At 38.3% G+C, this 21916-nt stretch overlaps 1 protein-coding gene across 11 annotated transcripts in view; it reads right to left on the reverse strand.

Moving 5' to 3' along the window:
* Positions 1-3251: 3251 nt before the first annotated feature.
* NAV2 (neuron navigator 2) overlaps positions 3252-21916 on the reverse strand; it is a 281427-nt gene continuing 262762 nt past the window's right edge. For all 11 annotated transcript variants that reach the window (XM_039335370.1, XM_039335375.1, XM_039335372.1 and 8 more), the window contains 6 exons: positions 20012-20247; positions 18904-19058; positions 17287-17555; positions 16366-16484; positions 11701-11904; positions 3252-9693 (listed from right to left, as the gene is read on the reverse strand). In XM_039335370.1, coding sequence (XP_039191304.1) covers positions 9568-9693; positions 11701-11904; positions 16366-16484; positions 17287-17555; positions 18904-19058; positions 20012-20247 — 1109 coding nt within the window. In that variant the 3' untranslated portion in view covers positions 3252-9567. The remainder of the gene's footprint in view (positions 9694-11700; positions 11905-16365; positions 16485-17286; positions 17556-18903; positions 19059-20011; positions 20248-21916) is intronic.

Below are 21916 nucleotides of genomic sequence, written 5' to 3' on the forward strand. Positions count from 1 at the left end.
CATGCCCAACTATTCCCCACAAGTTTTACAGAATGATGACATTAAAATAGAAGTTTGGTATTAAGAAGCTGTGATCCTTCCCTCCTGAGAGCCATAGAGCACTTTGACCTTCTCTTATGAGAAACCAGAGAACTTAAGGATGTGCAGCATGCTGGGCTGGGGTTGCACTTGTTGTAAGTTAATGTGTCCACCAAGACTTATGAGTCCAGCTCCAAATCCTGGTTTGATTTGGAATGCAATATAGGTAACGTGAAGCCGGTAGAAATGTTCATGGCCTATAGAGCTAGTAATGCGTGGGGGCTAGTGTTTGATTTGAAAAAGGCTTATACATCCACCAAGACTTATAAGTCCAGCTCCAAATCCTGGTTTGATTTGGAATGCAATATAGGTAACGTGAAGCCGGTAGAAATGTTCATGGCCTATAGAGCTAGTAATGCGTGGGGGCTAGTGTTTGATTTGAAAAAGGCTTATACATCCTTGCTAAATAAGAAAAAAATGGCAGCTCACTTAAATAACTGCAGCAGAATAGTCCAAATGATCAGAAATAAGAATTCTGGCATCTGGTAGCTAATTTCTTTCTAACATACTCTGAGGGTCAGCTAGTCTGATTCTTCATGAGGTCTGTGTGCTATTCAGTTATTATCAAAATGATTCAAATTTTCATGGATTGTCCTTATCTAACAGCCCAGAGAAGCCACCTGGGGCCCTTGTTAAGATCCATAAAACTGTCCTGAAAAAGAGTGAAACAACTAAGGGAGATGTCAATCCAGCTGAGCTCTTAGACAAAAAACTGATTAATGGGTCTCAGTCCTGTCTCTCTATACACATTTATTGAACCCTTTCTCCAGATCCCCAAAGACTGGTCCATGTCAGTATAGTCCAAATCTTGAAGCCAGGAATGATTCAGCATTTTCCCAGTCTGCCTTTTTAAAAATCGGAGCAAATTGTGAGGCTTATTATTAAAAACTAATATTAAAAGCTGATTGATTTATTCAGGACCAAGTCCTAGCTACGGACTATGAAGTGTATCTAACTCTTTATTACGCTTGGAATCTGAGCTGTCTCCCTTTTGGCTTGCATGGGGCTTTGCCTCCATATTCTGCCATAAGCCACCCACAATTGGATACGAGATGGGTGGCAACTAAATTCCATAAATAAATTCCTACTAAAAAAAAAATATTTTGGGGGTATATACGATCTGTTGCCTTCTTGACTTTATAGGATAGATATTAATCACCTTGGGAAAAATAGAATTGAATTAGACTGGTTAAGCCTAATTAAAAGAGAATATTACTGGAAGAAGAGAAAATCAAGCAAAGCCATTATATGAACTATAGAATTATAGAAATTAATTGTTATTGATTGTTTTTTAAATATAAACACAGACAACACACTGTTTACCAAATATTAAGGTGATTATGTTAAAAATCAATAAAACATATATATATATATATATATTTTAAAAAGTCTAATTAAATCCGTCCATTCACATTTGAGCTGTCTTGTGTCCTTTTCTCTGATTTTCAGAAGGTTTGCAGCATCATCCCTTGCCATTATGATGGGAATCAAAAACAAGAATCTTTTACTCCAGCTAACTGACCAACATGCTTCTTTGCTGCCCAGGATAGTCTTCTCCCCGGTGAGTTTTAACATCACCCTTTCTGTCAGGGAGAGAGATAGCTCAGTTCAGAACTAAATATGCTCCTGCTAATTGGTACGTTAAGTCTGTTTCATGATGTATTGAATTCTCCTTTTTGCATAGATTCATGATCACACTTAAGCTCTCTGACAGAAAGGACAAAGTCAGCACTGTTTACCATATTACAAGAAACAGGACAATTACTGGCACAGGGTTTGTTTTTTAAATTTAAAGATTAACTGCAGCACAGATAAGTCATACAGTAATCTTTATGTAATCTTTGAATACTGACACAGGAAGAAGGGGACTATAGATTTGCTTGTATGCTTGTATGAATTCCACTTAGTTTCTGGCTGAAAAGTCAACTCTATGTCCTTCTATTTTTGTTATACTAAGAACTTTAAAAAAATCAACAGGATTCACAAGAAGACCTTGCTTGTCATATTTTGTCCAATGAATCATTAGAATGAATGATACACTTTAATCTCCTGTGCTGTATGTAATATATCTTTTTTCTGCATGTATGAGCTTTGCAGATCTAACACCTATAAACAGTTAAAAGGCCATTCAATCTGTTAGGTCAACCTAACTGTCTACCTAACTCATAATGATATTGTCAGAAAAATAATAATAGCAGCAATATTGACTTGACAGTGAGGACACAAATTGGGATACCCCTTCTTCTCAATGATTGTAGAGTTTTAAATTAAGATTCAGTAGTTGTCATCTGTCCCTTGCAGCTGATCATCCTACAATAATTCTTCTCTGATCGAGGGTAATATGAAGTGGATTATGCATTTCAGTTCTATTCTCCAAAGCACCTGAAGGCAAGTCAAGAAACAATAGATGGAAACTCATCAAGGAGAAAAGCAACCTAGAACTAAAGAGAAATTTCCTGACAGTGATAATTAATCAGTGGAACAACTTGCCTCCAGAAGTTGTGGGTGCTCCAACACTGGAGATTTTTAAGAAGAGATTGGACAACCATTTGCCTAAAATTGTATAGGGCAGGGGTCTTCAAACTTGGCCCTTTTATGATTTGTGGACTTCAACTCCCAGAATTCCTCAGCCAGTGTGCCTGGCTGAGGAATTCTGGGAGTTGAAGTCCACAAATCATAAAAGGGCCAAGTTTGAAGACCCCTGGTATAGGGTTTCCTGCCTGAGCAGAGGGCTGGACTAGAAGACCTCCAAAGTCCTTTCCAACTCTGTTATTCAGTTCCTTTTCAGGCTACACAATTTGTGGAAGTCAGTGGTAAAGACCAACATATTTTTGATATTGGAATCTGAATGGACTCAAGAATCAAATATACACTGTGAGCAACTTTTCCTGATTTAATCTCTCTTTAGCGATGACCATATAAATCGGGACAGAGGCATCTTCCAGACATGCAGATGTTTCTTGGTGGATAAGGACCACTCACTTATCCATTTGGATATTAATGGCTTCAAAATAAAAATATTTAGAAAAGGAGGACATTGGATTGATGAACTAGAGACACTGCTAGTCTTTTGCATTGTTATTTATATGGTACATGAGTTATGCAAAATATATTTTCATTTTGATGATGATTATGTAGCCTAAGGAAATAAAAAGGATAGCAAGAGCATTACATCTGAATAAATAAGCATCAAATTTATTGAATCATGAATAATTTAAGACTGGTACAATCATTAGCTTTATTCTCCATGACACAGGACATGGGTAAGAGAGAAGGAAGAAGGGAAGGAAACCAAAGAATGGCATGATCCAAAACAGGGCAGTTGCAAATCCCAATCCTAAATGGAAACATAAAATTAAATAGAAAGGTGTGGGAAAGGGATCATACTGTACACAAAATACTCAATTCCTAATTTTTTTTTCTCTTTTAAAAATGGCTAGAAAAAATTCATCAAAATGCAGCACTTGTAATCAATTATTTACATTTCTATGTTACAATGAAAAAATGTACATCTTAGAGAACTTTTTTTCATAAATGGTTCCACTGGAAACAACTAGATTAAAACAGTAACTTTTTGTTTAATAGCCACACTTTTTAGTTCATTTTCCTTAAAAGAGAATCGCCACATTTAGATAAAGTTCAAGACACAATATATATAAAAAAAGTATTAACAGTACAGTATTTTAGGTTGGATTTTTTGTGTGTGTGAAAAATAGACGAAAAAGGAGGCTAGCCAAACCCTCCCTGTCTCTGCATCAACTTAAAATCAAAATTGCATCCAACATGTGACATATGAGTTGCACAATTCTAGACAGTTGTGTAGCAAAGAGAAAAGAAAGTTCCAATTTCTAACTCATTGGGAATGTTGCATAGTCTTGTACTAAAACAACAAGAAATCCTGCCAGCTTTGAGCACTGGGACAGGGGGTGGGGTGGGGACAAAGCAAAACTGGAAGTAATCTGGATGACATATGTTGTCATTTTAAAAGGAAAAGGTAGACATTCACCTCAACTGAACTAGTTTAAAAAATGTGCGTAACAGGCAACCCTGTTTTCCGAAGTTTTAGAAGTTACAGTTTGTGATAACTTTTAAAAAGAAAAAAGCAATATTCCATGTGAATCATTTCTCAGTAATTCTTATTAGAGAGCGAGAAAAGTTCAAATTCTTCTTTATTTATGGCAACAGAACAGCTGGCAGCACTTCAGAATGGCTCAATTAAAGCTGTCAATAAACAAGGCTCCGAGGGGGAGTCAACTTAGCTGCCAACCTGGGTCATAACTTAGATGTCGTTTCTGTCAACCTTACAATTCCAGCAAACATTTCTTGTGCCACCTGAGGTAGCCATATATAGGCAAATCTTCAACTCAAAACCATTTCTCCAATCATTTCATCCCCATCTTTCTTTCTTTTTTAAGAAAAGAGCTTCCTTTCCTTTGAAATATTCAGCTGAACTCTTGCCCCCAGGATATGCAGCAGAGCTGGCTGGATCACGATTAATATGGAACCATTTCTTATAAAAGACATTTTGCATACGTTAAATACATTTATAGGGAGTCATGTTGTCAACGAATAAGTATCCACACATTGCATCTCTATGGAAATTGCTTGCAGTAGGAACTAGGAAAGAATACATAAGAACAAATTCTAAATATCTGTTTTCATAGATTATGATATACTTCACTCTCCTGGCAATCATACAAATGATGTAGCTAGATTGTTTGCTTATTCCACAGGCTCGTTGCCATTCTGGATCAGAATTATTGGACTTCCTGAGTGTTTCTATATACAAAGTTGCCAAATGGGCATATTGGTGCTCTCCAGGTGCATCATAGCTCCCATGTTGTGATAATTGGGACATACAGGCAGGCTCTCATTGACTTGTAATTGAACACACCCGAGAGGCTTCACTTAACTTTAGATGTAGATACGAAGAACCTATTATATTAACAACCCCAGATTTGTCTGGAATAAATAGATACAATCCCTTTTCCTAGCAGGAAATTGAGTTCCTGCAGAGATGCACCACAGAACACACATGCAATGAGTGATAGCTGCTTACAGAAAGCATTGCAGCTGGAAAGCTGATGGCCACATTGATCTTGGTATGCCCCTTGCCAAAACAGATGAGGAAATGCCTTACTATCCCTTAGGGCAGGGGTCTCCAACCTTTTGGCAACATTAAGACTGTGTGGATTTCGACTCCCAGAATTGCTGGCTAGGGAACTCTGTGAGTCAAAATCCACAAGTCTTAAAAGTTGCCAAAGTTGGAGAGTCCTGCCTTAGGCAATTTACAACAGGTCATCTTCCTTCAGTGGAATCAATCATTTCCATAGATGGCAATTTCTTTTCTAATGGGCAGTGAAGGAAAAAAAAAGCTCAGATTATATGCCATTTTAAAATACATATGCTTGAATGCTCATTTTGGACTAATCAAATCCTACAGATGGAGAGAGGCTAAGAAGAGAATGCTCTCCATGTGAACAGAAATCTTTTCCCTGCAATCCTGGAATATTTAATCAAGCATTTGGAAGTTTGCATCTCATAGTTCTTGCTAAAAAAACAGAAGGGAAGGAGGGTGCTGAAGAGCTAGATGGACCTAATACAGTATTCGGATCACTTTAGGATTATAATTTACTCTAGTCCATTTTCAGGAATCAGATTAGAATTTGCATTATTCTTTTTTTTCTATTTTGTAAAGAAAAAAAAACACTCAAGAATTCGCCCTTGATTCAACAGTTAATGCCCACTGTTATTTTGCCAAGAAAAAAAAAATTATATAATGCTAGCAAGATCACAATAAACTCAAAGGACAATGGGTTGAGTTCACTAAAAGCAGAAATCATGAGGTATAGGAAAAGCTACCCACTCGGTAAATTTGTCATGGTAGCAAAACTGTGTGTTTGTTGCATCATATTAATTCTATAAAGCCTATAAACTGTAGTAAATATTCTACCTGCATATTTTAAAACAAAGCAAAAAAAATAATTTTCTTTTAGTTGTGATGCCACTCAGTGCCACAAAAAAGATTTGCCTTTGCCTGGATTGAATAAACAACATCCAATAAAATGTTGCTAAAAAGTTGATGTAGAGATCTTAAAAAGCTGTTCCCCTCTTTTTATATGTTCTTCCTTGATTTTTGTTACATTTAAAGCCTAGGGGAATCAAATATCTCATTTCAAACAAAACCCACAGCAACTCACATCACTGTATTCCAAAAGATGACTTCTATAGCCCTGTTTTGTCTAGTTCTTTAAAAATCACAAACTACAACACTAATGGAATTAAAATACAACTGTAGAAACTCAGTAAGGCATCACTTTTAAAAAATCAGCACCCAAAGATAGCTGAAAAGGCTTGCATGTGTTTGTGTTTTGTGTGTGCGTGTGTGTTGTTGAGAACCTCCGTTCTAGTTTGAGGTATAACCTGAGACAGCTGATAATATCAGCTATTGGGTTTTTTGTTTTGTTGTTTTAAATGACACCAGTTGGTGTCCAAATTTTTGTGAATCTTCTCGCCGTTTAGCATAAGCACCAAACAGTTTTTTTTTAACCTTTCTCCTCCGTTTTCTTCTGAAATGAAGAAAAGAAAGAGGGCTCAGAGTTATGTTCTCTACTTGGCTCTTGGTTTAAAACCAAAACCCCAAAAGCTTTATGGAAATAACTTTCCTTTACTTAAGACTTGGTTAAGTAAAATGGAGTATTTTTCTTTCTTTGTTTCTTTCTTTCTTTCTTTGTTTCTTTCTTTCTTTCTTTCTTTCCTTTCTTTCTTTCTTTCTTTTTATAAAAAGAGGCTCTTTATTATTGTGAGAGATTCACCAATGTTCAGTCCCAAGTTTTGTTAACAGATGGTTGAAGTTAATTATTTATCCATAAATTCATATGTGACGACCCTGACAAGAAGATACTTATCCATATCTTCATACAAATCGATTCTGAAGAAATACTAATGCCTGGCCCTAAGGGATTGGCAAAGCAGTCCTGCCTTTTCAGAGAGCTTTGAAATTTGAACCTAAGGCACCATTTTCAGCCTTGCTGAGTGCTCAAATTAGAGGAGCCATTTTCCTACACTTTCTCCCCTACTGGCACACCTCCCCCCTCCCCAAATTTTATAAAAGCTGTTTGACTGAAAACAAAACAAGGAAATAAATCCTATGCTAGTTCCTGAACTACAGGAAATTGTCAGCCAATTTGTTGTTGGTAACTTGGGGGGGGGGACTGGGAACTTGGAGGGCTTTGGATACAATGGATCTGCAGCCCCTTTTGGTATGTTACCCTGCTCTATCTCCAACAGCGTGCAGGCTCTTCTTTCTAATAATGGATTCCTACACAGATCTTAGAGAAGTTGTGGGGCAATGAAATTTGATGTTCTCTTTTTCAGAAGGGAGAAAACCAAAGACTGCCTTGGTCTTGGGTGACCACTTAGAAAAAAGTCATGTTGTATGCTTAGAAAAGTATAATACCAAATAGCCACCACACTTTCCATTCCAGTAGTCTCTTTACTGTATTTGCAGGACATGCTTCCTAGCTGCTTTCTTCAAGTTATCGCTTCTCCCTGGTTCCATGCTAACGCCTGTGCACTCAGTGCTGTCTCTGACAAAGAACCTCCAGAGATAATTTCTGACTGCCCTTTGAATATAAAAACATTAGGGAGGGAGATCAAGGAGGGCTAAGCATGTTAGGTGGGTAGCCATTAGGTGTGGTCCTCATGTATTCTTTGTGCAGAAAGGAGGTCTATATAGGACAAGTAAAAACAGATACCATTTCCTATCATTAGAACAGCTGAATACCATTAATCTCAAGAGACTTTACACTATTCAATAAAAGCTTCCCCATGTCTCACAACAAGCCATTTAGAGCAGGGGTCTCCAACCCCTGGTCCATGGACCGGTACCAAGCCGTGACATGCCAGAAACTGTGCTGCGCAAACAAGCGAAGCCCCATCCACGGGATGCAGCCAGCATGTGAAACCACGCCCCCTCTGGTCCATGGAAAAACCTCTCTCCACGGAACTGGTCCCTGGTGCCCAAAAGGTTGGGGGGGGGCACTGATTTAGAGGAATGGAACTTCAGGAATAGATTGATATGGGATATGAGGCCATTGGGACAAAAAAGTAAGAAACTGTACAATACAGTGGAAAAATGGAATTATCTTTTTTTTTTCAATCCAGACAACTGTCTTTTCTGAGCTTTGTTGAACATTTGGTATAGTTATGAAATGATTCCAAAACCTGAATGAATGATTTGAGGAAATGACACCCCTATGTTAGGTATTTGAGGCTGGTATCCACTGAATTGTTGTGTATCCACTGAATTGTTGTGAATCCAAAGACAAAGAGACTGGACCTTTGTTTTCACTTTTTACAAAGCACTTCTTCTACTTGCAGAGAAATGTTGTTATCCAGGTCACTTCAACAGTGAGAACTCTGAAGCAAATATGAAAAGAAATTCTAGTAACTTGTTTTTGTTTTTTCTTATATGTGTTTTTCCCGGACTTTGGATCATGGCTCAAACACTCCACGATTGTTGCTTTAATTAACGCTGGCAGCTTTAGAGATGGTTTTAGAAAGATATACAGCTATTGTGCTTGGAACTATAAAAACAAATGAAATAACCAAAACAAGGGATCATGGTCTCAAGTTGCAGAAGATCTAGGTTTTACATTATATATATATGTGAATATTTTAAACTTCCCTATTTCTAATCTCTTTGCCTTTTATGGAATGTTATTACCAAGGCGAGCAATTATTACAGCACCAGAATTATTGAGGTTAGGCTGAAAAAATATGACTTGGAAAAAATCAGCCATTAAATGAGTTTGTACAGAAGCAGCATAGCTGAGATCCTCTCTCTTTTTGGATCTGATGTGGCACAATGCTTCCTAGGTTCATAACTTTGATGGTAAATGTTTTTTTTTTCATTTATTGCCTCCATCTCACTCTCCCCAGAGATTGTTATGATTAATGGAGTACACCTTATGTCAATTAAACACAATTCCCTTGCACTTCAGTTTTTCCTCTACTCGCCTCTCCTGCACCCTTGTAATGAAATTTACTCCAGATGTCCCTTTAAATATTGGAGCAGGTTTAGGGAATCAGAGATAATGGTAATCCACTTCACAAGCAGAAGTTGTTTGGTCAATGGACAGACACAACTAGATAAGCACCGTTGTTTTTATGAAAATAATGTGTTCAGTGTCGTAGGCATGTGAACTCACAGCAATGTAAACTACAAAACAAAAGAAAAACAAAAATAGTGCAGTTCTTATTAAGGAAAATGAAACGCAAGATATAAAACTTCAGCTGGGTTGCCTGCACCCATCTTTGACACTGAATGGGGGAGGCAGAGAGGGTGGAAGAGATTGTATTGTTCTCGCAGCTCTAATACTGAGATGTCCTTCTGAACCAAGGTCAATTCTCTCCATGGCTTGGTGATTCATTTTTCTAAGGGAGGCAAAGGATGGACCACTGGAAACAACCATTTCTAAGTTCTATTCATAACGTTGACTCCAGGGATGAGTCAAGGATATCATCGTGATGGCTATTGCTGTTGGAGTCACTGTCGTAACTCTGTGGACTTGAATAATTAGCTGCCTCCTGCAACCTCATCAGCATGTTCATCTGGTGAAATACAGAAAGGACAAAAAATATTACTTGACCATCATGGTTTCTTGCCTCTCTCGGGCAACTAAAGCAGACATGGATTTCATGAACGCTCTTCTGCAATTAGCAATTTGGCCTGGTCTCAGAGCCACACCAGGTCTATCTGAAGCCTTCACTGTTGGCTCTGCTCATATCACTGTGAGACCTTAAATCGGCATCCCACAGTTTGCTAGGACCTTCGCAGCAGAAGGAAAGCCTTACATTACAAATTAAAGCATATTATGCGTGCACTCATGAAGAAAGTTTCCCCTAATACTGTTATAGAGCAGGGGTGTCAAACTCAATTTCACTGAGGGCCGCATCAGCATTGCGGTTGCCCTGGGGGTGGGTGGGGTGGCCAGAGTGGGTGCAGCCTACTGAGTGGGTGTGGATGGAGTGGGTGTGGCCTACTGGGTGGGCGTGGCCAGTTCTACATCATTCACGTCAAGGGTGCCTATGGGGGCCTGGGCAGGAGTGGGACAGATCTGAGGGTCTCTGGCAGAAGGGGGTGGGATCACTGGGGCAAGTGCCAAGATGGCCACCACAAAATTGTACACTGGCTCCCAGCTGGCCTGAGCCAGGGCCAAGGCAGTGGGGGCCATTCCCTCACTGTTTCCAGGATGGCTTCGCGGGCCACATGAAAACACTTTGCGGGCCGCATCTGGCCTCAGGGCCTTGTGTTTGACATGTCTGTTATAGAGGATAAAGGGACCTGGCTTTATGACTTAGTGAGATTGTCTACCTTTTAGCAAAATCCAATCATTAATCTTTTTTGCCATCACAGACTGAGTTGCTCTACCCACAGGACAAACAAAATAGACTTAACAACTAATTCTTTTCTGGGATAGAATGGATATATTGATTTGCATTGTCATTGTGAGGATAACTCTGTGGAAAAAATAAATGCACATTGGACATCCTGGCTGAATAAACAATGAAAATCCAGTATCGTGTCAATTTCACACTGGATGATCTACGTGGTTCAATGCCATTATGACTTTTCTACTTGCCACGCAATGTCATCAATTCAGAAGAAACAGCCTGTTGTTCATTTCTAGGGCTTCAAACATTACAGCAGTTCTGTAGGAAGCCTTAGGAAATTTCAGCAATTTCTACAATGCTGCTGAGTTGTAACATAAAACAGCATCACATGCTGTATATGGACCGCCTTATTGTAGAGATAATAAAGCCGTGTTTTGTACCAAATATTCTTTCCTACAAATTTTCAATGGCAGCTGCATTATGCAATCTCCTTGCCCTTAGTTCCAGTCAATACATTTAATATAACAAACATGTAATTGTCAAGTTCTAGAGTCTGGATCAGCATTTTGGAAGGATAAATTTTAACTATTAAAGATATTTTACTAATATTTTTGCTTGAGATCAACACAGGTAGTCCTCAAGTTACAACAGTTCATTTTGTGACCATTCAAAGTTACAACAGCACTGAAAAAAGTGACTTATGACCATTTTCACACTTACAACCACGGCAGCATCCCCCATGGTCATGTGATCAAAATTCAGATGTTGTATTTATGACGGTCGCAGAGTCCCGGGGTCACGTAATCCCCTTTTGCAAACTTCTGATAAGGAAAGTCAACGTGGGAGTCAGATTCACTTAACAACCATGACACTAGCTTAACAACTGCAGTGATTTACTTAAGAACTGTGATAAGAAAGGTGGTAAAATGGGGCAAAATTCACTTAACAAATGTTTCACTTAGCAACAGTTGGGGTCAATTGTGGTCATAGGTCGAGGACTACCTGTACAAATCATAACATACAGAGCCCCACGGTAATTTCATTTCTATCCAACATAATACTAAATTCCTAGTATAAATCACACAACACGCTACACCTATTCCGAGTTTACCTTTAGAATATTTTACGAATTAATTTGGAGAAATAGCCTCGATACCTCTCAGTGTTTAATCCTTTCACCATCTAATGTATCATATATAAACAATATTATGCTGAGAATCTCACCAGAGGATCTCCTTCAGCATCACTAGGTGGAACCTGTTTGCTGGTTGAACCTTCTCGTGGCATAGAATAACCATCAAAGCCAACATCTTCTGGACGCAATTGCAACAAAGGAGGCCACTCGTGGTGTTGCGGGGTAGCTGCCCATGGATAAGTGTCCATCACCCACTTGGCAGGGTCCTCCCATGGTGCTCTTCTACCATACAACTGCAAACAACAGTACAAACCCATTCTGAATCAAGGGATTTGATATTAAACTTGTTTTTAGCCACATACGCATAGCAACACTCTCATGGTTTTTTTCATGAGTTCAACTCATGTGAGGAATCTTCCAATCTTGTGTTTATAACAATGGGAATAAGAAGAAAATAAAAGATGAGAGAGCAGTGGCCTCAACAAGGAGGTCTACCATGTACGAAAATAGTCTGACGATGTGGAGAGAAAACAAACAGAGCAGAAATGGATGTTATTGGGTTTTTAAAAATCTAAACTACTGGACTTTTTTTAAATTTTAGAAGTACCGCTATCTATATTTTTGAATCTCTCTCTTCAGTTAAAAGAAAAATGCAGGAAGCAATGCTATGTACATATTTTATACCTCCAAATCCTGAATGAAGGCTGGGATATGAACCTGATAAATGAATGAATACCTCCTATTTGGAGAAAAATACATTCATTTGAGACTGAAGAACAAATTGGCATTTTAGATCTAAGCCAGAGATGATTTAAAAAAAAAAACCCTCACAATCCAGAAAAAGAAATATTCTGCTAAAAGACACAAATACATGTGACCAAGGATGCCTATGACCTGGATTATACTCAATATTTAGGGAAGAAGATTCTCCTCTCCTACCCATATTCTTAGCAAAATGTACCTTCTACACTGACAGCACAACAAAGGTTTTGTGAGCAAATCTGTCCACTAGATGTCACCATATCTTCTGAAAGCAAATCATAAATCAGGGAAAGCCAATAAACGTACAGATCTTTTTCAGAATGCTTCTTGGGTGTTCAACAATTACTACAGGGGAGTGGGTGGGAGAAAATGTCAAGATCGCCTCTCCCAACTTGATGTCTTCTAGATGTGCTGAATTTCAAATCCCATCACCTCAACAAAAAACGAGGCCAGAGATCAACTTTGCTGATTGAGTTATATTGCAACACATCTAGAAAACAACAGCTAACAACTGAATTAAGGTAGACAACTCTTTAAAAAAAAGTTGTCTACCTTTAACTCTTCTCTTTTATTCCCCTTCCTTTGTAATGCCCATTTTGCATTATAAGCCATATTATATATTATATATTAATCTCTCTAAGGTGTTCTGCAAAAATTTGGGCTCAAGAGCTTTAATAAATATTTTAATTTTTTTTAAAAAAGATTCTTTATTCCAAAGGCAAAGGTGAACCAGGTAAGTCAAGAAGTACAACATTCAAATTCAATTTTTATGCCTCACACAGGACTGTGCAAAGCTTCAAAGGGGCCATTTCCCTCAGGCAAGGCACCTGGAAAGCTCACCTTTGAAGCTATTTCCTGCATGAAGCAGCGTAGCCCATCCACCCTACCAATTCCTAGAGCAAAGCAAAAAAAAAAAAAACGGTCCTGCGGCTTGGCTTCCCCTCACTTTGGAGGCCTCCTTCAGCAATTCCAAATAACTGGAAGCTTCTATTCATGCACATGAAGCTTGGAGAGGATGCAAAGCCTCCTGGCATGGCAAGTGGTTCAAAATGCTGCCTCTTGCATTTTTTACCCAGGGACATTTATCTTAAACTTTATCTTCCCTTCATGCCTGAAAAAAAAACCAAACCGTTCTGGAAATGATTTGTTGCTACTCTGGATGTTGCCAAATTCACTTCTGCGTGATCAGGTGGTTTATTCTTGTTACAAGTAGCAATGAAAGAAGTGAATTTTGGATGTCTCTAATTCAGTCTCAGGTATAAAGAATGTGCAGAAGGGATTTCTGGTGCAGCTCTATCTATCCAATACATAATTTAATTGGGACTTCTACTCCCTGAATACAGGTTAGGAATTCCAGGATCTTCAGCATGGCTGGATCACACTAGCTGAGAAATACCACATTGGAGGATTGTTCCAGAGTTGAAGTAAAACTGAGGAGTTAAATCTAATCTCACTTTATAGTTTGAGCAAATCCTTCTCTCTCAGTCCAACCTACTCACAATGTTGTTATTGTGGGGATAAAACCACTGGAAACATTTCTGTCTTGAGGCTATTTCACATAATGCTAAGAAGTGAAAGTGGTCTTGGACTGCAAAAACTCCAGTAGTTCATCTTAGGTTCCTGTAAGTGAATGTATGTGCTTAAAGACAAATGTTTGATACAATCACAGTTTACATTGTTTGGCATGCAGTTAAACCAGTGGTAGGCAACCTTGGCTCTTTTATGACTCGTGGACTTCAACTCCCAGAATTCCTGAGCCAGCCATGCTGAGGCGAAAGGGAGAGGTTTCCATGCTGAGCCAAGCTGAGTTGAAGTCCACGAGTCATAAAAGAGCCAAGGTTGCCTACCCCTGAGTTAAACCTTTTTCAATAAATCTCTAAAGAATGGAATATGCAAAGAGATTCTACGACCTGCTGAACAACCTGTTCATTATACTCAGAGACAGATAGACAAGCATGATGCATGTCAAAGCTGTTGCTATGTTACGTCTGAAATAGATATTCATGCAAATATTGAAAATTAAACTCAAGCACTCACAGACTTTTATTGCTTAGAAATAGTGAAAGGCATTAGTTTCCACTCAATTCCTCTATAATCAGAATAATATATAGTTTATTAATGTGCATGTCAATATTTAATATGTCATGAACTAGTTTCTGAATCATGGTAAATTAAAATTACAATTTTCTCTTGACCCATCTCTTCCCATTACTAGTTTTCTGTCTGATAATTGCAAGGTGGTAAATATATCTATGTATTAGAAATATATTTCTACATGAATATTTGGATTAGATAGCTATATAGAGAATTGTAACTATTTACAGCTAAAATATATAGTATATATTTTTCTTTTTCTTTTGTTGTAAACGCTTTCTATGTGTTTTTGTTTCAGAATAAATTTATTTAAGATTGAATATGACACAAGGGTGGAGAGATAATGGCACTTTTCAGGAGCTGATGAATAACCAAGTTGGAGCCCAAGTCAAATGTTTAATTTAACTTTCCAATTTTCCAGAAAAATTCAAACTGGAGCAAGTGGGGGCTATTACAATGGCCTGTTCATGGCTCAAAGTAGAATACCCCATGACAAAGGCTATGCTATATTCTTTCCACAGTGATATACCCAAGGAGTCACTGAGCAGAAAGAAAAAAGGGCAGGTCCTGTTCGTCATTTCAAAGTCATAAGAAGTGTTTATAAACATTAAAACCCTTGAGAAAAAGAGAGAATTGCCAAATTGAAATGAGTGCCAAATGTAATATTTCTTCATTTGATAGTACTACAGAGGAAAGTCTCTGCAGCACACAGAGAACCAGCTTTTTGCATCAGGATTAACACCCTGTTGTTGATGCAACCTGACCTCAACAAAACAAATATTCCCATTATGGAAAGAGAAGTCTGCCCTAGGGCACTTTTTTTGAAAACTTCAGTTGTTCTGAGCATGGTTCCCTGTGTTGATGCAACTTGAATGCCTCCAGTGGGGTGGTTTTATATGTCTATCCTTTGGACAACTGTGCTAACAATAGTTAGCACAGTTGTCTGCATTTACTTCCATTTCAGTAGCAGGGAACATAGGGCCTTATTCCATCCACCTGAAGAGGAAGGCATCAGCATGCTCAGATATGCAGGAGTCCAAAATGAAATTTCTGGAGAACAGCCCGTTAAAAGGGAAATACCTTCTTAAAATGGGCTAATGAGAACTGGGAACAATTACAAATCAAAAACACCAAGTTCGTCTATGATTATTGAGGTCATAGACCAAGAATAATTACCTGTGAGGAGCACATGGCCTTAAATAGCAATAGCACTTATATATCACTTTATGGCGCTTTATAGCACTCTTTAAGCAGTCTACAGAGTCAACATATTGTCCCCTGCAAACTGGGTCCTCATTTTACTGACCTCGGAAGGATGCAAAGCTGAGCCAAGCTTGAGCCGGTCAGGATTGAACTCCTCACTGTGGGCAGAGTTAGCCTGCAATGTTGCATTCTAATCACTGCGCCACCAGGCGCAGTGGTTAAATAAGTGAATGAATAAATAAATAAATAAATCTGAATTGCAGGCCACTTAAGCAGGGCTGATATTTTCAATTCCACTTGGGAGAAAAATGGGAGGTTTTAAAGGTAAAAGACAACTCTTGTTGAGACATAGCAATCCTTAAAAAAAAAAAACCAACCTCCAAAATTGGGGTGATTCTTAGCATTTTGGCAAGTTTAAAAGGAAAAAAATCAGTGCCTTAAGCATCAGCAATGATTTTTCCCCCTTAATGCTAAACAAAATATGGAAAAATAGATCCAAAAATGTTGACTTTGTTGCCTCTTGGGACATTTGTGGCTGTTTTCAGAAAGGGCACAAAAATAAAGTGTGGTCCCATGCCTGTTATCCAGGGATTTCAGGATTTTGCAAGGTCCTGTCTGACCACAACCAGCCTGCATTTGTGCACCTCTGCTGCATTTGTCATATTTATATCCCAGTTTTTGTAAACTGTGCTTACCTGTAACCCTTCTCTGACAGCCTCAAGAAGATAGGGAACAATGGAATAGTTCCATAAGTCAGTAAACCAAACCCTTGACCCATCCACATCGAGAGGGCAAGAGAGAAACAGGCGTGGACCTGTGAAAATCAAGAAAAATGTAAATTGATCATTTTCAGTAAGGAGGAACTGATGCATTTATTTTAACCATAACATCATGCAACAACAACAGAAATAAAAAAAATAAGACAGATAAGGAAAAAATTATTACAATAGAGTACATTAGTTGTAAGAAATAAACCATTTACATGTATTTATACTAAGCAGGAATTTATCATCAAACATATTGTTTGCGGCATCTTGGATGATGAACATTTAAAAGTGAGTTTTTCTCTGTATAATCAGATAATTTAGATTATATAATTATCAGATTATAATAATCAGATGACCTCTAATTTTCTATGAAAAGAGCTATTAACGTTTTCTGTTCACAAGAAGTCTATGGAAGATTAGGACACTTATTTATTTATTCATCAAATTGTATGGCTGCCCATCTCACTGTAGTGATACCTGCAGCTAACCACAGCTAAAAAAAATAGCAAATAAAATGTATAACTGGCAGCCAAAATAAAAACTAGTCAGCCAGCTATTATAGTAACCATCTCACAAACTGTAACTCGCAATCCAATCTCTATGTACAACTCTCTCTTGAGGAGGTTGTGATACTCAGCAGGATGGGGCCATCTAATCTCCAAAGGAATCATGTTCCAAAGGCAGGACCCTGACAGAAAAAGATCACTTTTTGGGTCCCACCCAATGATACGCCTTAATTGTTGGGACTACAGCTTCCCTGTTCCATCAGATCCAACAGGACAGGAAGAAATGATTGGAGAGAAGCCACCTTGCAAATAATCCGGGCATAAAGAGTTTTAAATTTCTCACCGATAGTAACATCTGAAGAACTGTGAGCTTCCAAGAACTTGTTGAGATGTTGCCAAACCTTGGGAATCCAGTCTACAATCTTAATTAATTCTGCATTTCTCACCCGGCCCCCAATTTCTGTTTCAATGAGTTTTCTTCTCAAGAATCGGGCAAGAAAGCCCTTGACTGGCTCAGTATGATTGGCACATAGTACCCATCTAAAGTTGTGGTGCAGCTGAAGGTTAGGAGTGGAGGAAGTGGCTTGGTTCATTGTTCCAATGATGTAAGGGCTGTAGGGAAAAGATTAGCCAGCATTTATTTTTAGAAAATCTTTTTTAAAAAAATTTGCATTATCATCCCATGTGCTTTTTTTTTTTTTTTTTTTTGCTTCCTACTCATAATCTGTGAATAGATTCTGTCCCAGGGTTATTGTGATGCTCTTCCATGCTAGCTGAATTTCCGGGATGCTTTAGAATATTTTATTTACTCTTCAGGGAGACAGTCAGTTAAATCTTTGAAAAAACATTTTAAAAATAGTGAGAGAAAAATTAAAATGTACAGATTTAAAAGAGGAGGGTTTCTGAAAAGGAAAGTGCTCAGAATGTGAACCAAAAAATTTGAGTAATGAAAACCTGAATGAAATCTAGAACAGTCTTCCTGTCAAGCACAGGAAATCGGGAGTCAAGGTGGCTCACATGAATACAGGTTTATTGCATGCTAACACTCTCTACAAGAATCTGAACTCCTAATGGTCAAAGCAAATTGGCAGCAGGTAAGAGTTAATGGAATTCAAGGAGGGCTGGGCTTAGATCTCTTGTGGGTATGAAGAGACTTGAGACTGATGACATACTTGACCTCTCCCCTGGACTCAGCCTGGTCATCTGCACTTCCCTAACCTACTGCCCTTTGGATGTACTGCTCATGGTAGAATTCAGAATCTACCTGAAAGGTACAGTATTTGGTGAAGGGTGTAGAGCAGGGGATGGACAGCTATTTTCAAATTACTCCAGCCATTATGTGCTATAAATGAAAAAAGGGCTGGCTTTTTAAAAAGAAAAGACAAACATTGGCAGAACTCTGCAGAAAAAGGCTGGTTTTCCATCTCTCCCAAAGCTTCTGTTAATATTGAATCTTTAAGAAGCTGGAGAAGTCTGTATAATCAAAGCATGGGAATATTTGTTTTAGGGATCTCCTGGTTTTGTAGACACAGATAAAATGAAAAGCCAGGGATTTACCTTAGATTTTTTTTTATTTCTGTTTGCTGTGTAGTCATGTCCTTTATGTCTATCGGTTATAGAATGTAGCGCTTTACGTCAAATCTCAGGGTATGTTCGTGAAAATAATTCATGTATAATTTGAATCAATCTTCAGTCAAACCTTTGGTTGCAGGATTTATAATTTATTTTTACTGATTTAGACTATATTCAGATAGAAACCCTGCACCTTACGTAAGAGAAATGCTTACTTCTGAGTAGCAGTTGAACTAAAATCAATAATATTTTACTAAGATTTATTTAAATAAAAAAATACTCTCTTTGTGGGCACTGAAGTCAGTTAAACAAATGTTCCCAGAATATGTTTGTCGGTAGAGAAAGAGACTTTCCGCTATGAAAGGCAAAGGCAAAACAATGCTGTTACCATTTGTGGTACTTGCAGTTCAAAAGCCCATTGAAGATCTCTCCTAGAGAGCTGACATGATGTAAATTGTCCAGGATGATTACAAGTGGCATCTCCACTGCATTATTTTCACTGCTACATTGGTCTGCAAGGTTGGAGAGGTATTGTCGGAGTTCCTGTAAAAAGGAAAAAAAAATGCAATCAGAAAAAAAAAACTGGCTTGCAATTATGTTTTGGAAATCTTGGGAGGGAAGGAAGGCTGTTTGGTTCAATTCTAAAACGTTTTTTTGGGAAAAATCTAGTAGTAACCCCACAGCAACTTAGTTCTTTAAAATGTATTTTGAATAAACTCTATAAATAATTCTTCAGGCAAGCTGGTTTTCTAGCCTGAGATAAGTGTTCTTTTGCTTAATCCTCAAATAGTGATTCTCAAAGCATGTAATTTAGTGATAGGTCTACTTTGATCTTAGATCTGAATAGGATATTTAGAATAGTGTCTAAAGCCAGGAGTAGAACAGGGCCTATGAAAAGCAGCAATTATGAAAATTTGGCATTATATGCTTGGATAAGGAAGAAGACAAAAAAGGAAGTAGCACTGACAGGCTTGGAATTCCTAAAGGATTAAGACACCAGTCAAGACATTCCATTTCCAGGAATGCCATTGTATGGGTGGATTTTGTATAGTACAAATTATCATTACAGGAGACAGAAGAGGAAATCCGAAAAGGCATTAATTAGTAACCAAATACTATTTCTCATTATACAGAAGGATCCCTCTTCCCGGTCCCTAGGGCATATCAGAAATCATATCAATCTACTATTCAAGCAAAGTGTCTAATATGTCTCCATTCTTGGTAAAGTACAAGAACTCATTTCCTATGAAATGTTTGCTCTGGAAGATAAATTATTTATGAACAGAAACAATATTCATGCATGGAGGCAAATTTACGTGCCCCAGGATAAAATTTCTGGATCCCATCTGGGTCAGTCACTGGGACCAGAGGTTTAATCTTCCAAGCTTTCTTATTCAAGTCCACAAGCTTGGAAGAGTAAAACTCTGGTCTCTGTGATCAACACAGGTTGGATCCAGAAGCAATATTTTCACCAACAGAGTATCCGTAACACTCACCTTACTGGACTTGTGATCCACATTAAAGGTTGCAATAGCACCATCAGCCAGCTCCCTGCCCTCTCTAAGCACCATATACTCAGATAGGCGATTGGCTAAGTAGGTCTTTCCAGTGCCGCTCGGACCAGACAAAATGATTCTCCGATGCTCTATCAAGAGTGACACGTAACGCTGTAGAATTGGCTTTGGGATTAGAGACTCAAATACCAGACCATCCAAACTATTCTCTACAAGACCTGTAGTATTAGAAAAAAACACACAATTTAAACCTTTTTCTTCTTGTTGTTGTTTTTAAATGTATTACGTCACTTGCACAAGAGAGAAGTGGTACTACTTGATATGTACTATCTTTGGACTTCCCCATCCTCAAGCTCTTTAATTTTCAATTTTTATTAACTTTGATACTCCTAATAATTCTCAAAGAATGTTCCTTTTTACAAAAAAGAAATGACTTCTACATAGAATGGAATAGAAAAAGGAAGATAATGCAGTACAATGGGGTCCAGTGGAACAGATTCTAATCAGTATCAACATTTTGCAATAAAGGACTTCAAAAATCTGCCACCTTGTAAGCTAGTGAATTAAAAACATGCCATACATGATTTTTCAAAGGGAAAATAAAATAAAAAAATCTAGGTCTGACTAATGAAATAAGTAGTGCATTTCTGTTCTCAACGTCAAGCTTCCCGTAGAGTTTTGAAACAATAAATACAATCCTGATGTGCACATTGAGGTGATTTCAAGAGAAAAAATGAATGCGCACATTGTTTCATGAATGTATAAATGTATAAATCAAAAGTATCTATATAGGTCAGGCATGTCAAACTCGCGACGTCACATGATGTTGTGTGCAGTTTTGGCATGATGCATCTGGCTCCTGGGCTGGCAGTTTGACATGCCTGATATAAGTCTTTGTACACTGATAATAATCAAGTGATCTTGGAAAGCATGATCTGATCAGATACACTTTGTACTTCTCCATTCATTTTTTTTAACTTATTCCAAAATTAATCAAAGTTATCTCTGAGAGATAAATATTTTGACTAACAAATGTATGTGTCATGATTACTGGCCTAATCCATTTCTAAACATTCTCTATTCCTGTGATGACTAGGCATACTGCTTATGTATATCAGAATATTCTACCATCTAACAGATTGTAGATTTCCCTATCAATGTGTAACACTAACTTGAGTTGCAGCATACTTTCCTTAAAGAGCATTTTTAATTTCAGCAGACAAAATATTTCACCATCACTCTTCATGCAAAATACAAAGGCAAATTCTTGAATGAATGGGGCGTTGTCTTACCTAAACGCCTTTTCTCAGCAGGATGATGTAGAGTCCAATGAATGAATGAATGGATGGGTTCTATGACAGCCTTCCTGCCCGGCAGACTGGGTAAAAACTTTGGCCACACCCTTCCCTTGGGCGTGACCCCAGTTTTGACTGAGGCGAGAACCTTTGTTGGAATTGATATGGTAGCTCCTTGTCCAAACCCTGCCTAGACCTAATACCTGGGGGGGCTTGGACTCTACATCATCCTGCTGAGAAAAGGCGTTCAGGTAAGACAACGCCCCTTCTCCAGCAAGATGGCTGTAGAGTCCAATGGATGGGACATACCAAAGCCCTCATGTCCCCCTGGGAGGGAGTGTCTAGGCCACTGAATCCTGAGCAGATACGACTTGCTGTAGCACTCTTCTACTAAAGGCAGCATCCGCTGCAGCAAAGTAGTATAAACTGTAATGCCTAATGAATACAGAAGGAGAAGACCAAGTTGCGGCCTTGCAAATCTCTTCCACCGATGCTTGTGTTGACCACGCCGCAGATGTGGCTGCGCTGCGTGTTGAATGGGCAGTCACGTGTGTGGGTACTGGAAGTGCCTGCGAGACGTAGGCTTGGGCTA

The sequence above is a fragment of the Crotalus tigris genome, unplaced genomic scaffold (assembly GCF_016545835.1).
Source record: "Crotalus tigris isolate CLP2741 ecotype Arizona unplaced genomic scaffold, ASM1654583v1 scf7180000017640.1540244, whole genome shotgun sequence".
NCBI lineage: Eukaryota > Metazoa > Chordata > Lepidosauria > Squamata > Viperidae > Crotalus > Crotalus tigris.